This window comes from Cebus imitator, unplaced genomic scaffold (genome assembly GCF_001604975.1).
Source record: "Cebus imitator isolate Cc_AM_T3 unplaced genomic scaffold, Cebus_imitator-1.0 Scaffold239, whole genome shotgun sequence".
In the NCBI taxonomy this organism is placed as follows: Eukaryota; Metazoa; Chordata; class Mammalia; order Primates; family Cebidae; genus Cebus; species Cebus imitator.
This window is the reverse complement of record NW_016107554.1, coordinates 715275-741550: the sequence shown is the minus strand read 5'-3', so window position 1 is coordinate 741550 and position 26276 is coordinate 715275. Positions and strand designations below refer to the sequence as shown.

General features: G+C 36.4%; 1 protein-coding gene and 1 non-coding gene across 8 annotated transcripts in view; both read left to right on the top strand.

Annotated features, from left to right (window-relative positions):
• NEK10 (NIMA related kinase 10) overlaps positions 1 to 26276 on the top strand; it is a 247454-nt gene that overhangs the window by 81222 nt on the left and 139956 nt on the right. For all 7 annotated transcript variants that reach the window (XM_017498233.2, XM_017498232.2, XM_017498230.2 and 4 more), the window contains 4 exons: positions 411 to 456; positions 2533 to 2654; positions 2791 to 2893; positions 23518 to 23593. In XM_017498233.2, coding sequence (XP_017353722.1) covers positions 411 to 456; positions 2533 to 2654; positions 2791 to 2893; positions 23518 to 23593 — 347 coding nt within the window. The remainder of the gene's footprint in view (positions 1 to 410; positions 457 to 2532; positions 2655 to 2790; positions 2894 to 23517; positions 23594 to 26276) is intronic.
• LOC119466906 lies at positions 20510 to 20613 on the top strand. The gene has a single exon (XR_005195415.1). It is a non-coding gene; the product is annotated as a U6 spliceosomal RNA (small nuclear RNA).

Below are 26276 nucleotides of genomic sequence, written 5' to 3'. Positions count from 1 at the left end.
TTAGGTGGTAGGGAGAGATAAAGAACAATGAATATTTATAGTCAACAGAAGTTACCTCATTTTGTTTTTCTCCTTTATATAGTCTGTGTGTGGGATTGTGGCAAGGAGTGCTAAAGGAATTCTTAATATTTCTTCTACCTCTATAGTTCTCTTGGCTAAGTTAGGTAGTAAAGTAGGTGATAGAACGTTTTACATTTTATTTAAGCCATATAGGATTGGTATTTTCAGACTGATTTTTAAGCCACAGGTTTTAAAAAATCACAACAATTTCAATTCGATGATATCTTGAAATGCTTAAATTGTAAAGAAATATAATTTTTTGTACTTTTCAAATGTGAAGTCTGAGTAGTCAGTGAAAAAATTGTGTTTTGAAGCAGTGCAATACATGTTTGTTATTTATTTTCTCATAGCTTTATCATCCCAACATTGTACGTTATTACAAAACATTTCTGGAAAGTAAGTATGAGTTTTCATGATATTTCTAAATAAAAGTTTTTTGTCATGTTTATTTTTGTATAATAGAATGTCACAAAAGAAACCTGATCAACTATTTTATTGACATTTTTTGTTAAGATGACAGTAGATGATCTTAAGGATCACTTTCTTGACTACTCAAACAGTGATCTCATCAGTGACCTAAAGATAGTTGTAAAATACTTAGCTCGTGTGAAAGACACATAAACAAACCAAAAGAGTTATTTCCATTCTCATATACAAAAAAAACCACTTAACAGGATCAGGAAAAAAGAAAACTAAAGGATGAAGCTTCCTTAAGAAAAGAAACTTGTTTTTGCTGACTCACGTGACATTTTCCCTCCCCAGAGTAAGTTGGCGAGAGCTAGGTCTTTGAGATGTCTTTTACTTGAAGTTCACAAGGTGGCGATGGAGCCTAGACTGATTCTGCAGGCAGGCAGGGTTGCTTTCTGCAGGATGGAATGCTGAGCTAGAACCAAAACATTGAGATAAAGCTAAACTCAGCTGCTCTTTTTTTTTTTTTTTTTTTTTTTTAAATAGGGCCTATGACAGAAATAATATAAGTATTGATAAACTTTAATGATATGTGTCGTATATCAAATATCGAAATAAATCTCCACTTGAAGAATGAAAGAGATACAAGGCAATGACTGGGGTTTCCAGGCTGCCTCTTTATCAGTGCTATTGTTATTTAAGAAAATCTCTTGTATGTGACTTTGGCATTTGTTATGATTTTACCCAACTCCCTTCCCTTAGATGACTCAGAAAAACTCAGTGCTAACACTCATGCAGTAAATTCTGTCCCCTTTACCCATTTATTTTTGATATTAGAATAATTTTCTGTAATTTAGTGCATATCCCTTCAAAAAAGATCAAGGTTGGCTTCCGACTTGTACTGAAGTGACATAACCTGTCTTAATATAAAAAACAAAAACTTTTATACTACCTGCTCCCCCCCCAAAAAAGGAAATGGCTTAAAAATATGATGAAATAGATTAGGAAATTGTAATAAAGAAGAATGAAAGATGAGAAAATTGAAAGTAAAGCTAGAGGTAATATTGGTACATGAAAGAATATTTCTTGAAATTCTGAAAAAATTGGAAACAATATAAATGTCTATCTGTAGGAGAATGATTAAATAAATTATGATATACCCATATTGTACAAAACCATACAGCCAGCAGAAAGAATGATATGGATCTGTGTTCACTGAAATATAAGGCTGCTTAATGAAAAAAAGCATAAATTGCAGAACATTTTTGGTATGATTCCATTTTTGTAAATATGTTCTACACACATAGTTTATATACATCCCAAAGTTTCAGAAGACACATATCACATACCATTGTTAATAAATCTTATTGGTTTTACAGGAGGAAGTAGAATTTACTTTTTTATTTCTTGGCATCCAAAGCAAAAAGACAAAGATTCATGAAATTCTCCGTAGCTATAAGATAAAACCTGGAGAAGTCCAGTTTTCTTTTCATTTTTTTTTTTTTTTGCTCTTGAAAGATATAACAGAAATTTCTCTCATGTGTGTTATTTTCAACTGTGTCATTGCAAAACCGTGGAATCATTCCAGTGTAAAATTCTGTAAGGTAAATCTATCAGACTATGAAACAATGCAGTTGAAAATGCAATTTTCTGAACGTCTGACTTGATCTGAGGCTAAATTTCAAATCATTGGGAGGAAGGATGGGCTTACATGTTCTTCAGGGAATCCTCCGTGACTGGAGATCTTTTGCTTGTTCTCTGTGGTGACTTTCAGTCATTCCACATCCTGGCATACATAGAAAATGATAATATTTGCCAGTATAAACTCATGCTAAGGGATTGCCTGTAGCCAGAAGATATTGTTGCTGGGTCGCAGTTTTCCTAAGGCCCCCTCACCTTCACCTCTTCTGGGGCTGAGTGGCTCTGTATTTTAGCACATCACCCCTAATCCTTTAGTGTTAGTGTCCTGCACAGACACTGGGAAGCTTGAACTCTCATTCATAAAATATTTCAAGGTGTCTGTATTGATTTAAATCTCTATGGCCTTTTGTGATATTTGAATAGATGATAGGTTGTACATAGTTATGGAGCTTATAGAAGGAGCCCCGCTTGGAGAGCATTTCAGTTCTTTGAAGGAGAAACAGCACCATTTTACAGAAGAAAGACTATGGAAAATATTTATACAGGTACGCTTTTAGCTTCACTAAATTTTTCTTAAAACAATAAAGCTCTGAGCTGGCTTCTTAGAGACATGTGCAGTAATCATTGTTGGCTTTATGTACATTGTGGGAAATAAAATATGTTTTTATTCATTGTTTCAAGCTGTGCTTAGCTCTTCGATACTTACACAAGGAGAAGAGGATTGTCCATAGAGATCTGACACCAAACAACATTATGTTGGGGGATAAGGACAAAGTAACAGTTAGTAAGTATAAACATTTTTAAACTTTTAACTAAAGAATTGTGGAATACTATTCTAGAGTCGTAGTGTCCAACAGAACTTTTGGCACTCATGGGAATGGTCTCTATCTACGCTGTCCAGTACGGTAACCACTTGCCCCATGTGGCTATTGGGCACTTGAAATGTGGTTAGTGTGACTGAGGAAATACATCTTAAATTTTAATTAAATGTTTTTTCGTCTTCTTCTTTTTTTCTTTTGACAGGGTCTGGCTCTGTCGCCCAGGCTGGAGTGCAGTGTTACGATCTTGGCTCACTGCAACTTCTACGTCCTGGGTGCAAGTGATTCTTGTGCCTCAGCCTCCCGAGTTGCTGGGATTCTGGGTACCCACCACCACACCCACCTAATTTTTGTATTTTTAGTAGATGCTGGGTTTCACAGTGTTGTCCAGGCTGGTCTCAAATTCCCGGCCTCATGTGATCCACCACCTTGTCTTCCCAAAGTGCTGGGACTGCAGGCGTGACTCCACCACACGTGGCCAAATTTTATTAAATTTTAATTTAATTCCTATGTGATAAGTGGGTACCATGCTGGACAGTGACTAGTATAGTTCTAAATGACTGAACTATATTTTGCCCATATGAGAGAGTGAAGTACTCTTAGAATACTTAAGTATTTACTTCCAAAATCAATGGTTTTCAGGTTTTTTTCTTACGGTAGAACACTGCCTCATCAACAAAAGCTTTTTTGACCACCACATGAGCACATTGTTTTGAACCATTTTACTATAGTCTGTGCCTTATAAGTGACAAATGTACATATGGAGGGCTATAAAACCTCTAGCCACTTGTGTATTTTAACATAGAGTTTTTATCATAATTTTTTTCATCTATGGCAGGTAGGCTTAATGCTAGATAAAATTTTGCAAATGAGAAGGTTTATTTTTTCTTCCCAGTTGTTTAATTCTTAATCATAACTTAAAATTAAGTTTTTAGCTTAGGATGACATATTAGCTTTCTCCTGCCTGCCTCATGAATGCTTGTGTTGCTCTCATGACTTTAATGGTTCACTAACTACCATTAGGGAGACACCTTCCTAAATCAGCAGTCTCCAAATATTTTTGATCATAACATCCCAGCAATAAAATACTTTTGAGAATACATATAGGCTTATTTATAAATTCTATACATATATTACTGAGCAAAGATTCTATAGTAAATAACAAAGTCTACGGAAATAAATTGTAAAGAAATACATTACAAAATGAAAATAGAGGTCTTAATATTTTTGCTGCCCCCACCCCCACTGTCCACCCATTGGGTTGCCTTAGAAACCCGATGCTGGAGACTGCTGCCATAAACATTATTGATGTGGAGATGTCATCGATGTCACATGACAACGTATGACAGCATCTAAAGCTGAGTCCCTTCGTTTTAGAATTTAAGTACTCATGGAGGCAATTCCAAATGTACACATTTGCTATAACAACATGTGGTCAGGAACAGTGATAAGATTTACCATCCAAATTTGGTAGAATATCATACTAATATATTTGTTGAAAAAAAAAAACCTACAGCAGAAATTCTAGATAACCTTCAATACAAACCTACTTGGAAATAATTCCAAGCCAATGCATTGTAAAATAAAAAGAAAGACAAAATAACTGTGAATCTTTATCTTGGATACCCATTTGCTTAATCATTTGAAATTAATTATAACTTTGTTTACCTGAGGCTTTTTATGCTTTCTCTTTTTATAAACTGAACTTATATTTCCTGAAATTTTTTTACAATTTATTTATATGCAGATATGTCAATTTCAGTTAGTAAAGATTATTATAAATTGTGTTTTAATTTTATAGCAAATAGTACATATATACATATATAATATAGTTATGTATATGCAAAACAGAACAAATATGTTTACTCCTTTTTAAAGGCTGTTCAGGCCACATTTTCTGAGCAGTAGCCAGCTCTGCATTTTATTTTCTTATGAAGATTAGCTGTAATCATTTCCTTTCGTTACATTGAAATGTACTAAGCTTAATCTTTTATTGCATTAGCCTGTTTTTATTTCTAAACTTTTATTTACTTCCCTTAATGATTATCACACACCCAAACAGTTTGCAAAATAAAAAGCTTATAGAGAAAAACAGTTTTATGCCCCACTCCTTTGAAACCCCTAGTTCTGTTCTCACAAAACAGCCACTTTTCCACTTTTTACTCTTTTTCTTATGGTATTTGGTTTTCTATTGTAATAGGTGAAAATTTCATTTTCTTCCCCATCTACCATCCTGCCAGTACAGTTATAGCAGAATTCTATGTTAAGTCAATATTCAATGTTTACACTGTTATCGCCGTGTAATTACTGTTCAATGTTGATTACCTATCCTTTCTTATAGATTGTTTTGTTTTTCTTAGGGTTAATGATTGCCTTCTTTTTTGTTTGTCTTCCTGGTTTTCTTTGTACCTACCATTTACTTTTCTTCAAATCTTCCAGAAGAATTATAAAGCTCTCTCCGTACCACTTCCACATGGTCAAACTAGTGCTCCCACTTCTGTCTCCCTGGACTCCTCGTTCCTGCAGCTGCTTGTTGGAGTGCACTCTGGGTTTCCCTTTAGGCCTGCTGCACAGCCGTTGTCACGGAGCTATTATTTGTTCACCTTCGGACTGTAGACTCTGTGTCTTTTTCTCTGTAAAGTGCCCTGCTCCGCTGGAGTATGTCTTCTAGTACCTTTCTAAGAAAGAGTGCTTTGGAAGTTATGTTTTTTGGATGCTCGCTTGCTACAAATATTTTTATGGGACTCTTTTATTTGACTAGTAGTTCGGCTTGGTGTAGTATTCTCAGATGAAAGGTTTTATCCTCTCAAGTTTTAAAGGCATTTCTCCAGTCTTCTAATATCTAGTTGTGCTATCAGAAAATCCAGTGTTCTTCTGATGCTTGTTTCTTGATACGTGAGCTATTTTATCACTCTGGAAAATTTCAGAATGTTCCCTTTATCCACGGCTTTGGATGGGCCTTTAAAATTAAATGTGTCTGTAGCTAGATGTGCTCTTCAGTCTGGAGACTTAAAACTTCAGTCCTGGGAAGCTTTTCTGCATTATTTCTTCACAACTTTTCTCCCTTCTGCTCTCTCTGTTTTCATTTTTGGAATTCTTTTTAGTCTCAGATATCGTGTGTACAAAAGGATCTCCTAATTTAAAAAATAATTCTCTTAGTTTTTAACTGTTTGTCTCTTTGAAGTAATTGAGTTATTTCTTCAACTTATTTTTCATTCAATTGAATATTAAATTTATATTATATTTTAATTTACAAAAATTCTCTCATATGTTTTATTTTTATGGAATCTTGTTTTTAATTCTCTCAGGGTAACATAGACTTTTTCTCTTCAGCATCCTGAATTGTTTATCTTCTGAGGCTATGTGTGTGTGTGTGTGTGTGTGTATGTGTATATATACGTGTGTGTGTATATACATGTGTGTATATATATGTGCGCACACACACACATCATACATATATAACACTAAGTAGAAGTATATATACACATTTTGTTCCTTCTTACTATTATCTCTCTTTCTGGCTGGGGGCTTTTCTCAACTGTCTTGTGACCCTGGGCTGGCCTTCAGTAATTTTGAGGAAGGCATGAGAAAGGCTGTCAGAGCACTGTGAGTTCCAGTTGAGGCTGTCATCTGGTGGCCTTCATTACAGTAAAATGGACATTTTTCTTTGAAGACTCCAAAATCAGTTTCTAAACTTTTTTTTTTTTTTCCTAGAGAATACTCTTTGAGTATCTTGCCTGGGGGTATGTGCACCTGTTTGCTGTCATTCTGGGAGCAGCATGGAAAAACGGGGCTCAGGGAACCACATTCAGTTTATAGATTTTCGTTGACTTCTCCTGTGCTTGGTTCCTTGCTGGTTTATTTCTTTGAAAAATGAATATTTTCTGTTGGTGGCAGAGGGTGCTTGATTTGCTGGCTGTGTGTGTGTGGGAGGGCACCTGGGAACTTGATCTCAATTCCATGTATTGAGCTTTTTGCTTCTCTTCGCTCCTGGATGGCATCCTGGGCTCTGCAGGGTAAGTTAACTCCCTTTAGCCTTCCTCCTCTAGACACATGGGTGGGATTTTTGCTCTGCTGAATATGACACCATCTTTATCTGCTTCCCATCTGCCACACATTTATTGGAATATTTCATCCTCTGTTGTTGCCAAGCCCATTCTCGTTGTTTTGTGGGTTAATAATATTCCAAAGGATATCCCCCCTCCCAGCTTTTTTTTTTTTCATTTTAGCAGGGTTTGAGATTTAAAGGAGATAGAAACATATGATCAACCCACCTTTTAACCCAAAATGGGCAATCTAGTTACATTCTAAGTCTACACATTTGACTTAAGACATCCCATTTTCATGTTGACTCTCAAGTCATATGGGACTCCCTAGAAAAAGTTGCTTTGTTTTAGCAACTTTTGTCCTTCTCTGTCCTGCCCCTTAATGTCATTTTATTCAATCTTGTTAATATTTATCAGAGTTCAACTTAGGAGTTATAAAATTAAAAAAATACTTCCACATTTTAAGGTCATTTATCATTAAGTGCAGCAGTATTTTCCTAGTTTCAAATAAAGAAGCAGCACAGGTGTTGGTGGCGTATTGGTGAGGCCAGTAGCCTTCAGACATAGGAGCAGTGAGCTCAGAATGGAATCTTAGCCTGTCTCATTTCCCATCCCTAAAACAATTGTGTGGTCAGGGCATGGATGTGCTCCCGTTATTTTTAGTGAATATAAAATGATTTTACGACTGAAAAGATAATCCACAGAGATTTGATGTCATGCTTCAAAAAATATTTTAATTATAATAGTGCTGAAATGTTTCCAGTGTCTGTCTCTATTGATATAATGTAGATACATCCATTAGTCTCTGATCTTTAAGAGCGATTATGGTTAAGTTAAAACCCTGAAGCATTAATATAAAGCCAAGTGTATACAGTTTCCCTATTTTAGGAAGTTGAATGCAATTGCAGTTGGTAGAGCCTTTAAGAGGCTGGCTGCCGTGGCTGTGAGAGCATGTCACCACAGAGGGGCAGCCTTGCTATGTTTTATGTTTCTCTTTGCTTGTGCTAGAAGGTTTATTTACTTCCAGAAAAGAAACACAGAATTGCCAAATGATGTTGAAGATGCCTGAGACAAAGTGTGCTGAAAATGTGATCAGAACAGAAAGCTTTCAGAAAACCAAAATTTTCATCTTCTCATTTTTCTTAATATAGATGAATTAAATGTAAGGTTGAGGTTGGTTTGCAACTAGTTATAGTAAGCCTTGCTGGCTGGAGTTTGCTTTCATGAGGAAGCAGAGTAGAAAGTACTCACATATTCTGTTATGCTTAGTTTTACAAATGCTAGCTATTTTTAAGTCTAAATATATTTTCATTTGAAAGACTATCTTTTGATGACATGTGCTGTGACACTCGTTCAGGTCCTGCTCCTGTGTTTATCTGCAGCCTTTGAAGCCATATAAGGGAACAGACCCTATTTCAGTGGCACATGGGGTAAAACACAGTCAACGTTTGCCCTAAATACTGTAAATGCCTGCTAAGTAAGGTCCGTATTGTGCCATCACATTACAGAATGACTCTTGAGGGACTATGGTGAAGTGAACTCACCCTTCAACTCACCATTCCATATTTCTTGACCTTTTCAAATACCCACATTTTAATGTAAACCCTCCAGGTCCCCTTGCCTCCTCTGCTTTCAAAGAAAAAAGAAAAAACAAAACTCATTGACTTGTAGTTAATAGATTTCAGTTCTGGGCTTTAGTACATGACTTGAAAGGTCACATGCTCATCTTGCAAACAAACAGGCTGTGCAAATTTCTGTTTCTCAAGTGATATTTGGCAGTGGTTCTGCTGGCAACAACAGGAAAAAACCTGATTCCATGTAAAGTGTATCAAAGGCTCCAAGTCTCATCAAATGGCATCACATGCCAGGCATTGCAGGGTTAGATATGAGATGAAAACCGTGGTTTCTGCTCCCTGAGCTGACAGTCTTATGGGGAAGACTTCTGTTATTCGCTCTGCAATTACTTTCCTAGCTGCTGCATCCTGCAAGTGAGCACAGCAAGTATGACGGACATAAACCCTGTCCTCATGAAGCTTATAGTTCTATTACAGAGTGCTTAAGGCTAGAATGCATATGCAAAATACTGTAACAAGTAATCTGAAAGTTTCAGCAGCTTAAAACAGTGGCAAACTATAACTTGTGGGACGAATCGAGCTGTGGCCTATTACGATATGTACTGTGAGTTAAGAATGGTTTTTATATTTTTAAATGCTTGTTGAAAAAAAGAATATATGACAAAAACCGCATGGGTCTCGCAAAGTCTAGAATGTTGACTATCTGGCCTTTACAGAAAAGTTTGTCTGCCCCTGACTTAACAAGATTCCTATCCTGCTAATGCTACACTTCCATTATGTGCCAATAAGGGAGCTTCCTCTGTACTTGCTTCTACAGCCCAGAGGCAGGAAAGACAGAACATGAGAAACGATGCCTTGGCTCTTAAAATTTCTGCCCCAAAGTAACTAATGTTTTACCTCTATTCGGATTTCACTGGTCAAAGAAAGTCAGGTTTAACAGGATGTGAATACCTTTCTCCCCAGAGGGAATATAAATGAATGATTATGTGGTCTATGACAGCTATATAAGCATAAGGGAAAATGTGACTAACTTTGCCTTAGGGATCTTTTGGTGCAGAGTTAGCCAGGAAAAGTAAGAGCAGTTACTGCAGAGGCATAGCACGTGCAGGGAATAGGGACATGAAGGAATATACTATGTCTAGGGACTCTCAAGGTGTTTGTTGTTGATGTAGTATATTCCTGTCAAGGAATATACTGTGTCTAGGGACTATCAAGGTGTTTGATGTTGATGTAGTGTATTCCTATCAAGGAATATACTATGTCTAGGGACCATCAGGGTGCTTGATGAGGGAACCTTGGTGGGTGAGAAGCTTGGTCAAAGACTTATTCTTAGAGATTTTTCAGACTGGAAATTATATGATCAGCTCTGGGAGGTGGAAGGATAATTAAAATGGCAGGTGAGGGAGCATGCTGGGGAAAGACTGGACAGAGATTCTCAGTTTGGGACATGTTTCAGTTAGGATATGTTCAGGTGCAAAAAGCGAGACTAATGATGGCTTAAACCATGAGGACATGTAGTTATCTCACAACAAGGAGTCTGGGGGTGAGTAGGTCCAGGGTGAGTTCGGCAGCTTAAGGAGATCAGCCATGATCTAGGCCTTTCTGTCCTTTCTGTCCAGTACCCTCAGCAGATTAGCTTCTTCTCCATATGTTTGTTATCTCATAGTCACAGGATGGTTGCCAGAGCTCCAGGCAACACTACTAAATTCAAAGACAGGAGGCAAGGTGGCTGGGTAAAATCTAGAAAAAAAAATTGTCTTCTTTGAATGCTGTCTCCTTTAATGCTTTTTATCATTAAAGAAAATCTTTCTTTTTTCTTTTCTTTTTATTTTATTTTATTTTTTTTGAGATGGAGTTTCCCTCTGTTGCCAGGCTGGAGTGCAGTGGCGTGATCTCGGCTCACTGCAATCTGTGACTCCCTGGTTCAAATGATTCTCCTGCCTCAGCCTCCCAAGTAGCTGGGATTACAGGCATGCACCACCACACCTGGCTGATTTTTGTATTTTTAATAGAGATGGGGTTTCATCATGTTGGCCAGGATGGTTTTGATCTCCTGACTTCATGATCCACCTGCCTCAGCCTCCCAAAGTGCTGGGATTACAGGCATAAGCCACTGTGCCCAGCCAGAAAATCTTTCCAAGAAAGTCTCCATTAGTGTTGTTATATTGTGTTGGCTGAAACCAAGTCATGTGACAACTCCTCACTGTAAGAGAGACTGTTGAGGTTAACTTCCAGCCTCTGTGGTTGGAGATGAGAAAGGGAGAGGATTTGGTTGATGGCTTTTGGAGAGCTGGCCCACAATGTTTGTCACTGAAGCTTCTTGCAATCGTCGAGGAAAGACACAATGTGGGTTTTTCCAATGACAGTAGGAGAAGAGGATATGAAAAATGGTCTTAATTCAGCAGTTATTTGGGACCCAGAATTAAGAAGATTTGGTGGCCAGTTCATGTGAGGTATGAGACAGTTGAGAAAGAGCGTGAGTTTGTGAAAATTTTTCTGCCATAGGCAGAGAATTAGATGACGTGATTTAGGTATAAGGTTTTGGTTATGCTTAGTTAAAATCTGATTATGCTTTTCTCCTGGTTTAAATCCTTCAAGTAGCTGCCTATGATATTTAAGATAAAGTTTAGTTTCTTATGGCACCCAAGGCCCTTTCTTCATAATCTCCTACTCATTGGTTGCTCTGACCTCCTGGGACAGATTGTGCTTTCCTGAACGGGATGTGGCTGTATACCTCTGGTGCTTCTAATGTGCCATCCCTCCCCTGGAATGCTCTTCCTCCCTTCTGCCACTCAAGTCAAATGCCCTTCCTCCAGGTGGCATCTTTGATGTCCGCAGCTGATATGTCCAGTTTCTGGGATCACTTAGTATTGGGCTTACCTGTCACACAGCACACAGCATGAAGTATTGAAAACACTGGCTTATTGCCATCTTCTTCTTGAGGTGAGAGAAATGAACATCAGTGACTTTGTTTCTCTGATGGCACTTAATAAATATTTATTGACTAAATGAATAGAAGGATGAATGAACAAATGAATGAATTAATGAGCAAGTGAACAAAAAATACATCTAGGTGGAAATATTCAGAAGCCATTTTCAAATAGGGAGCAGAGATTGAGGAGATACCTGGGTTTGAGATCTCCATCTCATAGCCAAGATTGTCTAGCAAGAGTGCTTACACAAGAGGAGTTGAATATTAACGTAGAAATTGCATGCGCACATGGGCAAAGGTACAATCAGTTCCCACTGTCATCTCAGCAAACAGTAACCCAAAGAAAAGATTTTACTTTCTTGAATGCCACCAAACTTTAAGACATTGAATTAGACCTACCCTTCATTTCTAGAATCTTCAGTATTTTAAATTTTTTAGAGGATTAGTGGATTTTTAATTGTTATTGGTTGGCTAAACTGCTGCTGAGAAATCTGTGTCATTAATAGAGAAAATAAGTTGGTATTGCATTTCTGATAGGGAAATCAAAGTCCTTATATGTGCATTACTTATATTCTTACAAAACCCGGTCAAATACATAGATGATGGACTCTACTTGTGGCTTTTGAAGGTCTCTCGACATGTATTGCTTTGAACTTGTTCTGTGGTTTACTTCCTGTTAACCAGATACAGTGTCTATTTGAGTTTGAGTTGACACAACTTGAGTACTCTTAAAAGACCACAGAATATTGAGTCACTCATGTTAAATACCCTCGTAGCAACTGTTGTGAGAGGGATTGCCATGGAATTTTTCTCAGCCAACGTATTGGTCTCATGTTAGTAAGAAAGTAAAAATAGTTTTGTCAAGTTATCACAGTTGCCTTGTATTGCCATTAGGTCTTATAACACAAAAAGGAACTGTCAAAGGAAATTCAGTCAAATCCAATTTCCAAAGTATTTTAAAGATTCTTACACCTTTGTTGGGTCATTCTGCATTTCTGAGATTCTGCAGTTTTAAGTTGGTTAAAAGAAAAAGATTAAGAATGGCAATTCAATAAAGTTAGAGCCAGATGGAGTTAGTTCCTGACCCTGACAATTGTTACGTTCCTCTGATGAGACAGTGAACTGGGTGAGTTCATAAAGAGACACCAAATTTTTATGACCTTAGGTGAAAGTTGGAAATAATAACCTCACAGGTGAGGTGGATAAAGCCAAATAAAAACACCAAAGATTAAGGTTAATAAAATAGAGTTCATTTTAGTATGTACTTGGCATATGATTTCGTTCTCTGAGAGTTTTGAAATGAAGGGTGTAGAATCTGATGTGTGATGTGTTCTGGATGAGTTGTTTTCACTCTGTAAGTTTTCCCGTAGTGTGTTTTCTGAAGCAACATAGTGAGTAGGTGGTGGTATCTATTTTTATAGAGACTAATTCAGTGATACAGAGTACTATGCTTCTGATTATCTCATCAGCATTTCCAGCCAGCTAAGTCTACTAAAGTCATTGGAGCTTCACAGGCACTTCCCTGATCTCCATCCTAGGCCTTTTAAAAACTAGTATCATGTCACACACAGTGTGTATGTGTGTGTGTGTGTGCACACCTGCATGTGTACACATGTGTGAGAAAAAAAGAGTACACCCCTGACTTCCCATCATCATAGGAGTCTGGTCCTTGGCACTTTTATGTAATATTAGAGCTGTATGTACCGAGCTCCATTATTCCAACTGATAGTAACCAGAAACAAACCCCATACTGGAGAATGATTTTAGAAGAGCCCTCTGTGGTTTACTTCCCATTAGCCAGACAGTGTCTGAGTCTGAGCTAAGGACATTAGTTTTTCCAAGATTCCAGTCTATTGATTGACATCTTAGAGCTAGGTGATGTTTGTGTACCACAGATATGGAGTCACCTAGAATTCAGAACTCTTGTATCGGGTATTGAATTTTTCATCATGAAGTTCTGTGTCATCATAACTCCATCAATAAAATCAAGCAAATAACGATGCCGTTGAGAAAGAGAAATTCCTTTCCTCTGCCTCATCCATGGTGGAGTCCACACTGGAGAAGGAAGCTTTGAAGCAACAGAAAGTGGCACGGTACAGGGGTCCCTGGCATACCAACACAAACACCTGACCCCTACTCTTTGTTTAGGAATATCCACTTTAGACTTAATTAGCATGCCGTCATTTGTTGAATTAGGAATAATTTTAATATTAATAGTAGCTGGGCTTCATTTAAGGGAAGGTTAGGAAGCAGTTTGTAGGGCAAAGATTAGAATCTGAATGACCTTCAGAGGAGGAACTGCCAATGGGGCCGTGGTTTGTTGAGAGAAAACTGTGAGAATTATCCTGGGAAACTCTTTCCCATCCCTCACTGACTCCTGCACTGAGAGGATGTTACTGATGGTCCTGTTGCTGTGGACATTGTAGGTTAGCCATTCCATTTACTGAGGCAGCAGGAAAGAGTAGAGTGGTAAATGAGTTGGAGATCTTTCTTCCAGCCTATTTTGCAGTTGTGCTTAAGTAGACTCCCCTGTCATTGCCTAGTATTATGGAGGTTTCACCTGATCATTTCCTGAAATTGTCAAATTCATTAATTATTTTCATTTTACTCAGGAAAGACATCCTTAGTCCATTTTTGAAAACCAGAGAGCAAGAATCTAGGGACTCAGCCAAAGCCCACACAACTTTTCCATCTGAAGGCTGATCATTGTAGGCTGTTGTGTAAATGTGCTACAGAATTTAACATTTTTTGTATCATTTGTTCTGTCAAAGGGGAGAATTTCTTTGGATCCTATATTTTTTTCATAATGTGCTGTATGCAAAATGCTTTCTGTTGTCATTTTGAATACCTATAATGGCATATGAATGCTTTTCATGAGCACAGCTTCTGAAAACATTTGTTCTTCTCCAAATATGATCACAAATGAGGAAAAAGTAATAGAAACATTTCTGTCATTACCAAAGTCTTCCAAATGTCCAAACAATATTAGTTTTTGCTCACTTTAAGAATATTTCTCAACTATCTGTGTTTTTAGAGACATCTCTCCAGGTGTCTGCTATTATCTAAATTAACTGGAGTGAATAAAATCATTGTAACATTCCTCAGTTTTTGCCTTTCAAAATAAATGACATTTTAATAAGAATAAGATGACTCTTATGTAGCATTAGAACTAAAAGTCAAAGCATTATTTTCAGTTATAAGTTGGCCAAATATTATGTGTGCTAAAATTATAGTGAGTTCCCTAAATAAATGAAGTTTTAAATATTGAATACTATTTTTTTTTCTGTATAGTGATTGTTTAATTTTAATTAATTTTCTCCAGTATATAAAAGGGGAAAGGCAGTGAGCCATCTAGTTTGTGAATAGTTGTTAACACCACCTTATATTATTTGGTCTTCTAATATTTCCTATATGTGAGTAGTATTACTAGGTGGAGAGGTTAGACAGATCTATCTATCTATCCATCCTCTCTACCTAGTAGTACTACTCGATATTATCTATCTCATATATATATGATATCATATATATATATATATTATAGATAGGGAGGCAGATGGATATACATATAGTTATGTGTATATATATGTACATATGTATGTATCAAAAGATATGTATCCATCAATCTATAGGGATAAGCAATACAAAGTCCTCTCATGGATCTTTCATACTATTTAGAAGTGACAGACCCTAAATGCATAAACAAATAATAAATAAATAAAGAAATTTCAGATAATGAAATATATTAAGAATTAAATGAATGTAATAGAGGAATATTGAAGGAGTGGGAAATTTTTTATAGTGTGTACTAGAAAATCACTCTGAACACCCAGATCATGTATGTTGTACAGACCTGGTAGTTAGTAGTTTGGCTTTGATTCTTAGTATTTATCAAAAGTCTTTGTAGAATTTTAACCTTGTAAGTAGTAACCAATGAGTAAATGGACAATTGTGTGTCTATTTTAGATATTTAAAGGATCATTTTGGATCTGAAGTGTAGAATTATATTTCATGAGGAGAGATGGAAGGAGGGAGTCTGTTCAGGAGGAATAGCTCTGTAGCCTCAATGAGAGGTCACAGCAGCATGGACTAGAATACAACTGATAGCAGTTGTATTCATTATGCACTGCTGGGTAACAAATTCCCCAGAAATTTTAGAGGGTTAAAATAACAAACATTTATTTTCTTATAGTTTCTAAGGGTCAGGAGTCCAGGAGCAGCTTATCTGGGTGATTCTGATTCAGGGTTTCTCATGAGGCTGTAGTCAAACTGTCAGCCCAGGATACATCATCTGAAGCCTGGACTGGGGCTGGAGGGTCAGCTTCCAAGAAGGCTCACTACCATGGCTGGTGATGAGTTCTGGCTTTTGGCTGAAGTGAGTGCCTCGTTTCTCTTCTACTTGGCCTTTTATCCTGGAGGGCTTCTCTTCTCTATGTAACCTCCTCAGCAGAATAACCTGTACTATTCGACATGGTGGCTGGGTTCTGAGAGAGTCAGTGAGCAAGAGAGAGCACAACACAATTGGAAGCCGCAGTCTCTTTTAACCTAACATTGGAAGTAACATCTCATCCCTTCTGTATTTAGTTCATTAGCCATTAGTTACCAAGTCTCACTCACACATAAGAGAAGGACAGTTAAGATTTACCTCCTGAAGGGAGGAATGTTAAAGAACTGATAAACATTTTTCAAAACTACAACTTCAGTGGAGGTGATGAGAGGTGCCCTAATTCACTATATATATAATACATATGTATTATATATAAAATACATATAACATACATATTATATATAATATATAACATATATATAACAGATATCTCTCTCTATATAATATATATGTTATATATGTTATATATATCTGTTATATATATATATAACATATATATAACAGATATGTTTTATATATGTATATATATATTATATATACATATGTATCTGTTATATATATGTTATATATATGTTTTATTATATATATGTTTATAAATATATATAAAATATGTTATATATACATATATAATATAAATATATATAAACATATAAATATATGTTTATATATATATAAAACTTTTTATATATATAAACTTTTATAGAGGCAATAGGGCTTTTATTTATATATATATAAACTTTTTTTTTTTGTAGAAGCAATAGGGCTTTGCTGTGGTAAAGTAAAGTACAGAACTATATATGAGTCAGGATTCATTCATGACACAGAAACCACCTAGTAATTTTAACAGGACAAGTTTGATGTATTAAAATGACTTTTAACAAGTACTAGGATTAACTACAAAGTGGTAAAGACAACCCAATAAGGAATACAAGAACAGCATATACAGGTATACCTTGGAGATGCTGTGGGTTTTGTTCCAGAACACTGCAATAAAGCAAATATTGCAATAAAACAAGTCACATCAACTTTTTGGTTTTCTAGTTTGCACAAATGTTGTGTTCACATTATGCTCTAGCCTACTTAGTGTGCAATAATAGCATTATGTCTAATAAGCAATTAAGGCACATGCCTCAATTAAAATATAATTTGTTGGTAAAAAATGCCAACAATCATCTGACCCGTCAGCAAGCCATAATCTTTTCGCCGGTGGAGGGTCATGACTTGATGCCGCTGACCGATCAGTGTGGTGGTTGCTTAAGTTTGGCGTGGCTATGGCAATTTAATAAAATAAGACAACAATGAAGTTTGCTGTAGAAATTTTCTCTTCCTTTCACAAAACATATTTCTGTAGCATGAAATGCTGTTTGACAGCATTTTACCAACAGTAAAACTTCTTTCAAAATTAGAGTCAATCCTCTCAAGCCCTGCTGCCTCTATGTCAATTAAATTTATAGAATATTTTAAACATTTTCTTGTTATTTCAACAATATTCACAGCATCTTTCCCAGGAGTAGATTCCATTTCAAGAAACCTATCTCTTTGCTCATCCAGAAGAAGCAACTCCTCACACATTCAAGTTTTATTGTGAGATTACAATGGTTCAGCCATGTCTTCGGGCTCTGATTCTAATTCTAGTTGTCTTGTTATTTCCACATCTGCAGTAACTTTCTTCACTGAAATCTTGAGCCCTTTAAAGTCATCCATGAGGGTTGTAATCAACTTCTTCCAAACTCCTGTTAATGTTGATACTTTGACTACTTCTCATGAATCATGAATGTTCTTAATGGTATCTAGAATGGTGAATCTTTTCCAGGAAGTAAACGTTGCAGGAATCACTATCTATGACAGCTATAGCCTTATGAAATGTATCTTTCAATTAGTAAAAGTAGAAATGACTCCTTGATATATGGACTACAGAATGGATATTGTGTTAGCAGACATGAAAACAACATTATTTTTTTTTCATATCCATCAGAGCTCTTGAGTGATGAGGTGTATTGTCAACAAACACTAATATTTTGAAAGGAATTTTTTTTCTAAGCAGTGGTTCTCAACAGTGGGCTTAAAATAGTAAACTATGCTGTAAATAGAAGTACCGTCATTCGGGCTTTGCTGTTCTACTTATAAACCACAGGCAGAGTATATGTAGCGTAATTCTTATGGGCCCTAAAATTTTCAGAATGGTCCATAAACATTGGCTTCAACTTAATTACCAGCTACATTAGTCCTTAATAAGAGAGCCAGCCTGTTCTTTGAAGCTTTGAAGCCGGGCATTGACTTCTCCTCCCTAATTATGAAAGTCCTAGATGGCATCTTATTTCAGTAGAAGGCTATTTTGTCTACACTGAATATCTGTTCCTTAGTGTAGCCATCTTCATCAACTGTCTTAGCCAGATCTGGATGACTTTCCACAGCTTCTGTATCAGCACTTGCTGCTTCACCTTGCACTGTTATGTTATGGAGTTGTCTTCTTTCCTTAGGCTTCATGAACCAACCTCTGCTAGCTTCCAGACTTTCTTCTGCAGCTTTCTCTGAGCCTTCACAGAATTGAAGAGAGTTAGGGTCTTGCTCCAAATTAGGCTTTGGCTTACAGGAATATGCTGGTTTGATCTTCTGTCCAGATCACTAAAACTTTCTCCTTATCAGCAGTAAAGCTGTTTATTTTCTTACCATTTGTGTGTTCAGAAGTGTCACTCCACTGAGTAGCACTTTTAGTTTCCCTCTAGAATTTTTCCTTTACAAATTGGCTGTTTGGTGCCAGAGGCCTACCTTTCAGCCTGTCTCAGTTTTTGATGTGCCTTTCTCACTAAGCTTAATCATTTCTAGCTTTTGATCAAAAGTCAGTGATGTATGACTCTTCCTTTCACTTGAATGGTTGGAGGCCAATGTAGGGTTATTCTCTGGCCTAATTTCAATATTGTTGTGTCTAGGGGAATAAGGAGGCTCATAGGCAGTGAGAGTTGGGGGAGCAACCAGTCAATGGAGCAGTCAGAACACACACAACATTGAGCAATTAAGGTTGCCATATTAAGTGAGCATGGTTTGTGGTGCCCCAAAACAGTGACAATAGCAACATCAAAGATCACTCATCACAGATCACCATAACAGATATAATAATAATAAAGTTTGAAATTTTATGAGAATCACCAAAATGTTTCAGAGATATAAAGTGAGCAGATGTTGTTGAAAAATAGCAAGCTGATAGGCTTGCTGGATACAGGGTGGCCACAAACCTTCAATTTGTAAAAAAGAATACAATATTTGCAAAGTGCAATAAAGTGAAGCACAATAAAATGAGGTGTCACTATATAAGAATGAGCTACTACCTCTAGGGCTGGGGCAAGGTATTCAGAGAAAAAACAAATTTTAAGAAAGTCCCACTCTTCAAGGGCTGAGATTCAGACTTTGTTGAAGAGGGTATGACTTTAGCCCACTGATGGCAGAAATTGCATTGAAATGATGCAAGATAAAGCTATCAAACAGAAAATTGTCCCTGGAATGATGAGTATCCTTTTCAGGAAGCCATTTTCTGGTGTACTAGTAGAACTCAGTGGGAATCTCTTGGCTCGGGTGCTCATGAGACTAGCTAGACTGAACCTGGGTAGAATGCTGGTAGAACTTACTGGGAATCTACCTGTGGAGGTGTTATGAAAACAGCTGAGATGCCAGCAGAATTTCCTGGTATGTTGTCTGCTGGGGTGCTTGCAAAATTTGCAAGGAAGCTGGATATAGTGCCAGTGGAACTGTGTAGGAAGCTGCCTGCAGTGAGCACCACTATCCTGCACACTGCACAAGTGCTACAGGAGCAAGGAAAGAGAGGAAGCATGTCAGAACCAGGAGAAGAAGAGAAGCCTCTCCCGCAGTTTCCCTTCAGCACCCTCTATTGACAAAACTTCACATCAAGCCAGCTGGTGAAGGAGAGACATTATCAAGGTCCAGCTCCATTAACAAAGCAGAGCTGTGATGAAGGGTGGATTTGATGCTGAAAGAGAATGAGTTGACAGCTAGCAGAAGAACTAAGGATAGTACCTAGGTCAATGCTGGTGCCGCTTACTGAGGTGGGGAACCAGGAGGAGTCATTTGAGTTAAGATTGAGAATTCTCTTTGGGTGCGTTAATTCTGAGATGCCTAGGAGACACTTAAGTGAAAGTTTTGATTATCCAGATGAATATGTAAATCTGGTGCTCAGAGAGAGCAAGGGGCTATTTCCAACAAATGGCATGGTAACAGTTGAAAATCCACATAAAAAAATCAGAACCTCAACCTATATATTATACCTTATATAAAACTTAGCTCAGTTTGGATCATAGAACTACATGAAACTTAAATTATGAAAATTCCGGAAGAAAAAAATGGATATAGTTTTTGCAGTCTTGGTCTAGGCAAATATTTCTTAGACATAGCATCAAAAACATAACATGTCACATAAACTAATAAATTTGACTTCATCAAAGTTTAGAACTTCTGTTCTTTGAAAAACATTATTAAGAAAACAAAAAATAAGCAGCAGACTAGTAGAAAATATTTGCAAATTGTATATCTGACAAATAATTCGTATCCAAAACTTAAAAATAAAAAAAATAAACAACCTAATGAAAAAGATGTGCAAAAATTTGAGCAGGCGCTTCACTAAGGAAGATACCCAGGTACTCACTGTGGCAGCACATATATGAAAATTGGAATGCTACAGAGATTAGCATGGCCCCTGCACAAGGATGACATGCAAATGCATGAAGTGTTCTTTTTTTTTAAAAAAATGAAGATGCCCAGATTGCAAATAAGTACTTTGAAAGTGTTCAACACCAGTAATGTCTAGGGACATACAAACGAGAACGATACTGAGATATCACTACTTACCTATTAGAATAGCTAATTAAATAAAAACTGACAACATTAAATGCTGGTGGGATGCAGAAGCAACTGGAACATTCCTATTTCTGTTGAGAGAAAAAAAATTGGAAAACGTTTTGACTTGGCAGGTTCTATAAAATCAAATTAAACACATCCTTATAATATGATCCAATAATCCCACTCCAAGGCATTTATCAAAGGGAAATTTAAAATTATGTTCCCACAAAAATTTGTATGCACGTACTGTACTTAATCTGAATCTTCAGTAGGATGTTGATTAGGAACACTGAGAATGGTGGAGATGCTTTGTTTTTGAATTTAAAAGGGAAACACTCAGTTTTTCAGCATTAAGTAGAATATTAGCTATAGCTTTTTTTTGGGTAGATGCCCTTTATGAGGTTAAGAAAGTACCCATCTATTTTTGTTTTGCCAAAAGGATTAGATGTTGAATTTTGCTGATGCTTTTTGCATATTGGTTGAGATGGTCATATGGTTTTCCTTCTTTAATGTATTGATTTGGTAAATTACATTGATGAATTTTTATTTTTTAAATTTATTTTATTTTTTATTTATTTATTTTTTTGAGTTGGAGTTTCACTCTTGTTGCCCAGGTTGGAGTGCAATGGCATGATCTCGGCTCACTGCAACCTCTGCCTCCCAGGTTCAAGCAACTCTCTTGCCTGAGCCTTCGGAGTAACTGGGATTACAGTCACCTGCCACCATGCCCTCCTAATATTTTGTATTTTTAGTAGAGAAGGGGTTTCACCATGTTGGCCAGGCTGGACTTGAACTCCTGACCTCAGTTGATCCACCTGCCTCGACCTCCCAAGGTGCTAGGTTACAGGCGTGAGCCACCACACTCGGCTGATAAATTTTTATTTTTAAAATTATTTTAGATTCAGAGGCCACATGTGCATGGTTGTTACATGGATATATTGCATACTGCTAGTGTTCAGGCTTCTGTTGAACTCAAGTTGATGGATTTTTAAATGTCGAATTAGCCTTGTATTTCTGACATAAACCCTACTTGGTCGTTATGTTAATACAAAATGTATTTTATATGTCCTTTTTATATGTCACTGGATTTGATTTACTTATATTTTGTTGATAGTTTTTGTGTCTGTGTTCAAGGGGCTCTTGTTCTGTAGTTTTCTTGTCATGTCTTTGTCTGGGTTTGGAATGGTGTAATGCTGGCTTTATGAAGTGATTTGGGAAGTATTCCCTCCTCTTCTGTTTTCTGGAAGAGTTTGTGTAGAATTGGTATATATTTCTTAAATGTTTGGTTGAGTTTATCATTGAATTGATCTGGTCCTTAGTTTTCTATATTGGCAATATTGTGTCTTGGTCAGATTTGGGGCTTTAGAATCCAACAACCCCAGATTAATATCTGACTGTTAATTTCTCCCTGTGAGACATTGGGTAAGTCACACATTCTCTCTCAGCCTGTTTCCTCATATATAAAATGGATAACTGTGATGATTAAATTATAATATACATCAGTTATTGAATACTCTACTATATGTATTTATAGATAATACATACATATTTGTATATATTAAATTATTTAAATTTTATTATCATACTGTACTGTTTACAGTACATATCAGTACTATATTATTATAATCCTTATTTTACAGATAGGAAAGCTATTGCAAAGCAAGATTAGATAACTTGCCCAGGATTACTCAGGTTGCACATGATAGAGTCGGTATTCAGATTGAGGCTGTCCAGTTCCAGAGTCCTGGCTTTTAAACACTAAGCTTTACTAATGATAATGCCTATCTTTCAGAGTGCTATGAGTATTAAATGAGGCAATTCATGTAAGTGGCTGAATCTGTGCTAGTAGAAGCTTGTTATTTAGTAAATGTGTGTTATTATTAATCGTGAATTTTTATTATTTTGAAATGAAACTACTTTGGAACATTTTCAATCTGAAAGGCATTTTAGTATATATAAATAATCAAATGCTGCCTTAAAGTTTGTTGCTGTGAAATTCCATAAACATTTGCTGCACTTTACAACATGATATTGAGAATATCAAAGCTTCTTAGGAAAAGCAACTTGATTTCTTGCCCTGGTTCCACATTGTCTTTTTGTGCAATCCTGGTAATTAAAGCTTGTGAAATACTGGTGAATCTGTAACAAATGGATAGGAAAAATATCTGTTTTTATCATTTTGTCCTAAGTTGTTGAGTAGTTTAAAAAAGACAAGTACCTGAAGATTTTTGAAAAGTGCAAGATTGTGCAAAAATGAAATATAAATATTTGGTGTTCTGTGATAAAAATCAGAATCTTCTGTTTAAATATTTTGAGATTATTTTGAACATACTTGTACTGTGACTAGTATACATTGATGCCAGTTAATTTTAGGTTTTCAGGCCTTCATGGTAGTTATTCGGGCAATTCTTACTTTTCTTTTGGTCTGACGAGGTTGTGACTGCCATATGCCTAATGTTAGATTCATTCTATTTATTTAAAAAATTTAAAGGATAACCTAAAAAGTGAAATTACAGATTCAATAAGTACTTTGTCCTATGTTTCAGTCAACAAGACTTAATTTAAGCTTTTTTTCAAGTGATAAACCTCATTATATCAAAATATATAGCAAAATGACATAGTATGTATGCCATTAATTAAGACTGGAAATGATGTGGAAGACTAGCTCATTGGGCATTTTGACAGAGAGTAAGAAAAGACTTTGGTTATGAAGTGTAATGGTTATTGTGTAGATTGTCAAATGCTAAGGAACAATACTAACTCTGGGAAAATATAATAACATATTGCATTGTTTTGTGAATTGTAGCTGACTTTGGCCTGGCAAAGCAAAAACAAGAAAACAGTAAACTCACGTCTGTTGTTGGAACAATCCTGTATTCTTGGTAAGGACAATTATTTTATGGCTCTCAAACATCATGCTTAACTGGTTCGGAGTTTCATTTCTATTATTGACTTGCAAAGGCAAGAGGATTTCAGGAAAGAAAGCTTATAAGTTTTTTTTTCAATTATCTTGGTAATACACATGACTATAATTGTGGATCATTATCTATGCTTAAAATAACCACCACAAAAATAATCTTTCTTCTAAGGTATCACTGCCTTTCATGGGGATTACTTTTATAAATTGTAAATTGAAATGATCCTTGGCATACAGTAGGTGTGCAATAGTTGTTGAATGAATCTGAGAACAAAGTAACAGATATGCTACCCAGCATGATACTTGGAACATTTTCTTGTAGCTACCTGTATGTATGACTCTTTTTCTTTTTTCTACCTATAAACATTCAAGTGTAGGGGCGAGGATTTTTTGTACCCTAGTACCTATCCTAGCATCTGGAAAATAATAGGCATTGAATAAACTTTACTGCATGAATGGATAAATAATGACATGTATACTTACACATATGTTTGCAAAGTAAGTTGCTTCTTGGATAAATGAGTGTTTATGTTTTGATGAATTGAGACACTTTTAAATTCTTTGGCATGCTTTGGAGGTTTCTTTGCAAGCCATTAATTATTATGAAGTAAGAATCTTCTTTTGCTGATCACATATCATTTGTCTGAATCTGTTGAAATTAGAACATAGTCCTGGTAGTGAGTAGAAGAGCAGATTTCAGGGAAATATTCTGAAATCCGATTCAACAGGTCAAGCAATCAAGACACTTCAACTTTTAAAAAATTTAACCTATAGTTATACAATTGAGTCTTGGGAATAGAATTAAACACGACTCTTCTTGAGGAAGCGTAGAAATTGTCTAAAAATAGCCTAATTTTACAAATTCCTTTCATGCAGAAGTGTTCAGGATAATGTTGTAAGAGGGCGACTTTTCATTTATCTTACTGGAAATTCCTGACATCTCTATTCTTGAAACTAGTTTCATGAGAAGATGCAAAGAAACTGTGGCAGGCTAATATGTAGCTGGTAAGGTGCAAGATAGTCTTCTTCACCTCTTAACAATAAGGCTGATCTACTTGTTACTTGCCGACAGAAGAGTAATTTTCTTTTGTTTCACTTCATACTGTTTTTATGCAATAAACAATACAGATTTGATTATAAAAGTGTCAAGTAATCATATATTTCTGAACAAATTTGATTGTCAATCAAATTGCAGAATAAAACACAAACTTAAATTTTTGCTGATCATACTTATTAAAAGCACATTTTTATTCCTGAGACTGTGAATTAAATTTAGAATTGCTCATATGATAGTATCAACTGTGTGTGTGTGTGTGTGTGTGTGTGTGTGTGTGAAAGAGAGAGAGAGTCTATAGAATATGTAGAAAGAGATCTAAAACATGACAACTTTTTTGCTGTGTTAGCTGAAACATGGATTCACATTTTCATTCAATTTTTAAATTAACTGAAGAGTTTGTAAAGCTGAACCTACTCATATAGATAAGCTATTATTTCATGTAGGTGTGCTATGATTGTTTTAATAACATGTACAGTATATCTTTCTACCATTTTTCTTTCTGTCAACCCCTTGTTCTTTTAAATTGCTTTAAAAATTTCTTTCTACTCCCTTTTCTCACCTCCCCAAGTTATTAGAAATGCCCCTTGTCTGATGGGTTTTACCATGAAGTGGGGCTCACTAACCATCTTTCTTGCTAGTTTTTGATGTCTTTGAGGATGGAGTTAAAAGAACTCAGTCCTACATCGTTTGTGTTGCTTTCTTAACTATTTCACTCAAATTCTTGTCTCAGATTCCAAAAGCAGAATCTGAGATGAGAATTTGAGTGAAATACTTTATTTGGGATGAGGTCCCAGGAAATACTAGTAGGAGAGAGGTGAAGTGAGACTGGGAGGTAAGGCAGCAAGTAACAGTGGACATTAATAATTAGGGTTGTGGAGTATTATCTGGGATATAGTGTAGAGCATGGGTGTCCAATCTTTTGGCTTTTCTGGGCCACACTGGAAGAGGAAGAATTGTCTTGGACCACACATAAAATAAATGAACACTAATGATAGCTGATGAGCTTTAAAAAGTTGCAAAAAGGCCTGGTGGTACAGTGGCTCACACCTTTAATCCCAGCGCTTTAGGAGGCTGAGGTGGGTGTATCACAAGGTCAGGAGTTTGAAACCAGCTTGGCCAATATGGTGAAACCCCTGTCTCTCCTAAAAATACAAAAATTAGCCGGGCGTGGTGGTGGGCATCTGTCGTCCCTGCTACTCAGGGAGGCTGAGGCAAGAGAATTGCTTGAACCCAGGAGGCAGAGGTTGCAGTGAGCTGAGATCATGCCACTGCACTCTAGCCTGGGTGACAGAGCAAGGCTCTGTCTCAACAAAAAATGCAAAAAGAAATTTCATGATGTTTTTTTTTTCCCATTTATTTATTTTATTGCATTTTAGGTTTTGGGGTACATGTGAAGAACATGCAAGATTGTTGCAAAAGTACACACGTGGCAGTGTGATTTGCTGCCTTCCTCCCCATCACCTACATCTGGCATCTCTCCCCTTGCTATCTCTCCCCAGCTCCCCACCCCCCACCGTCCCTCCCCTAATTCCCCCCGACTGACCCCAGTGTGTAGTGCTCCCCTCCCTGTGTCCATGTGTTCTCATTGTTC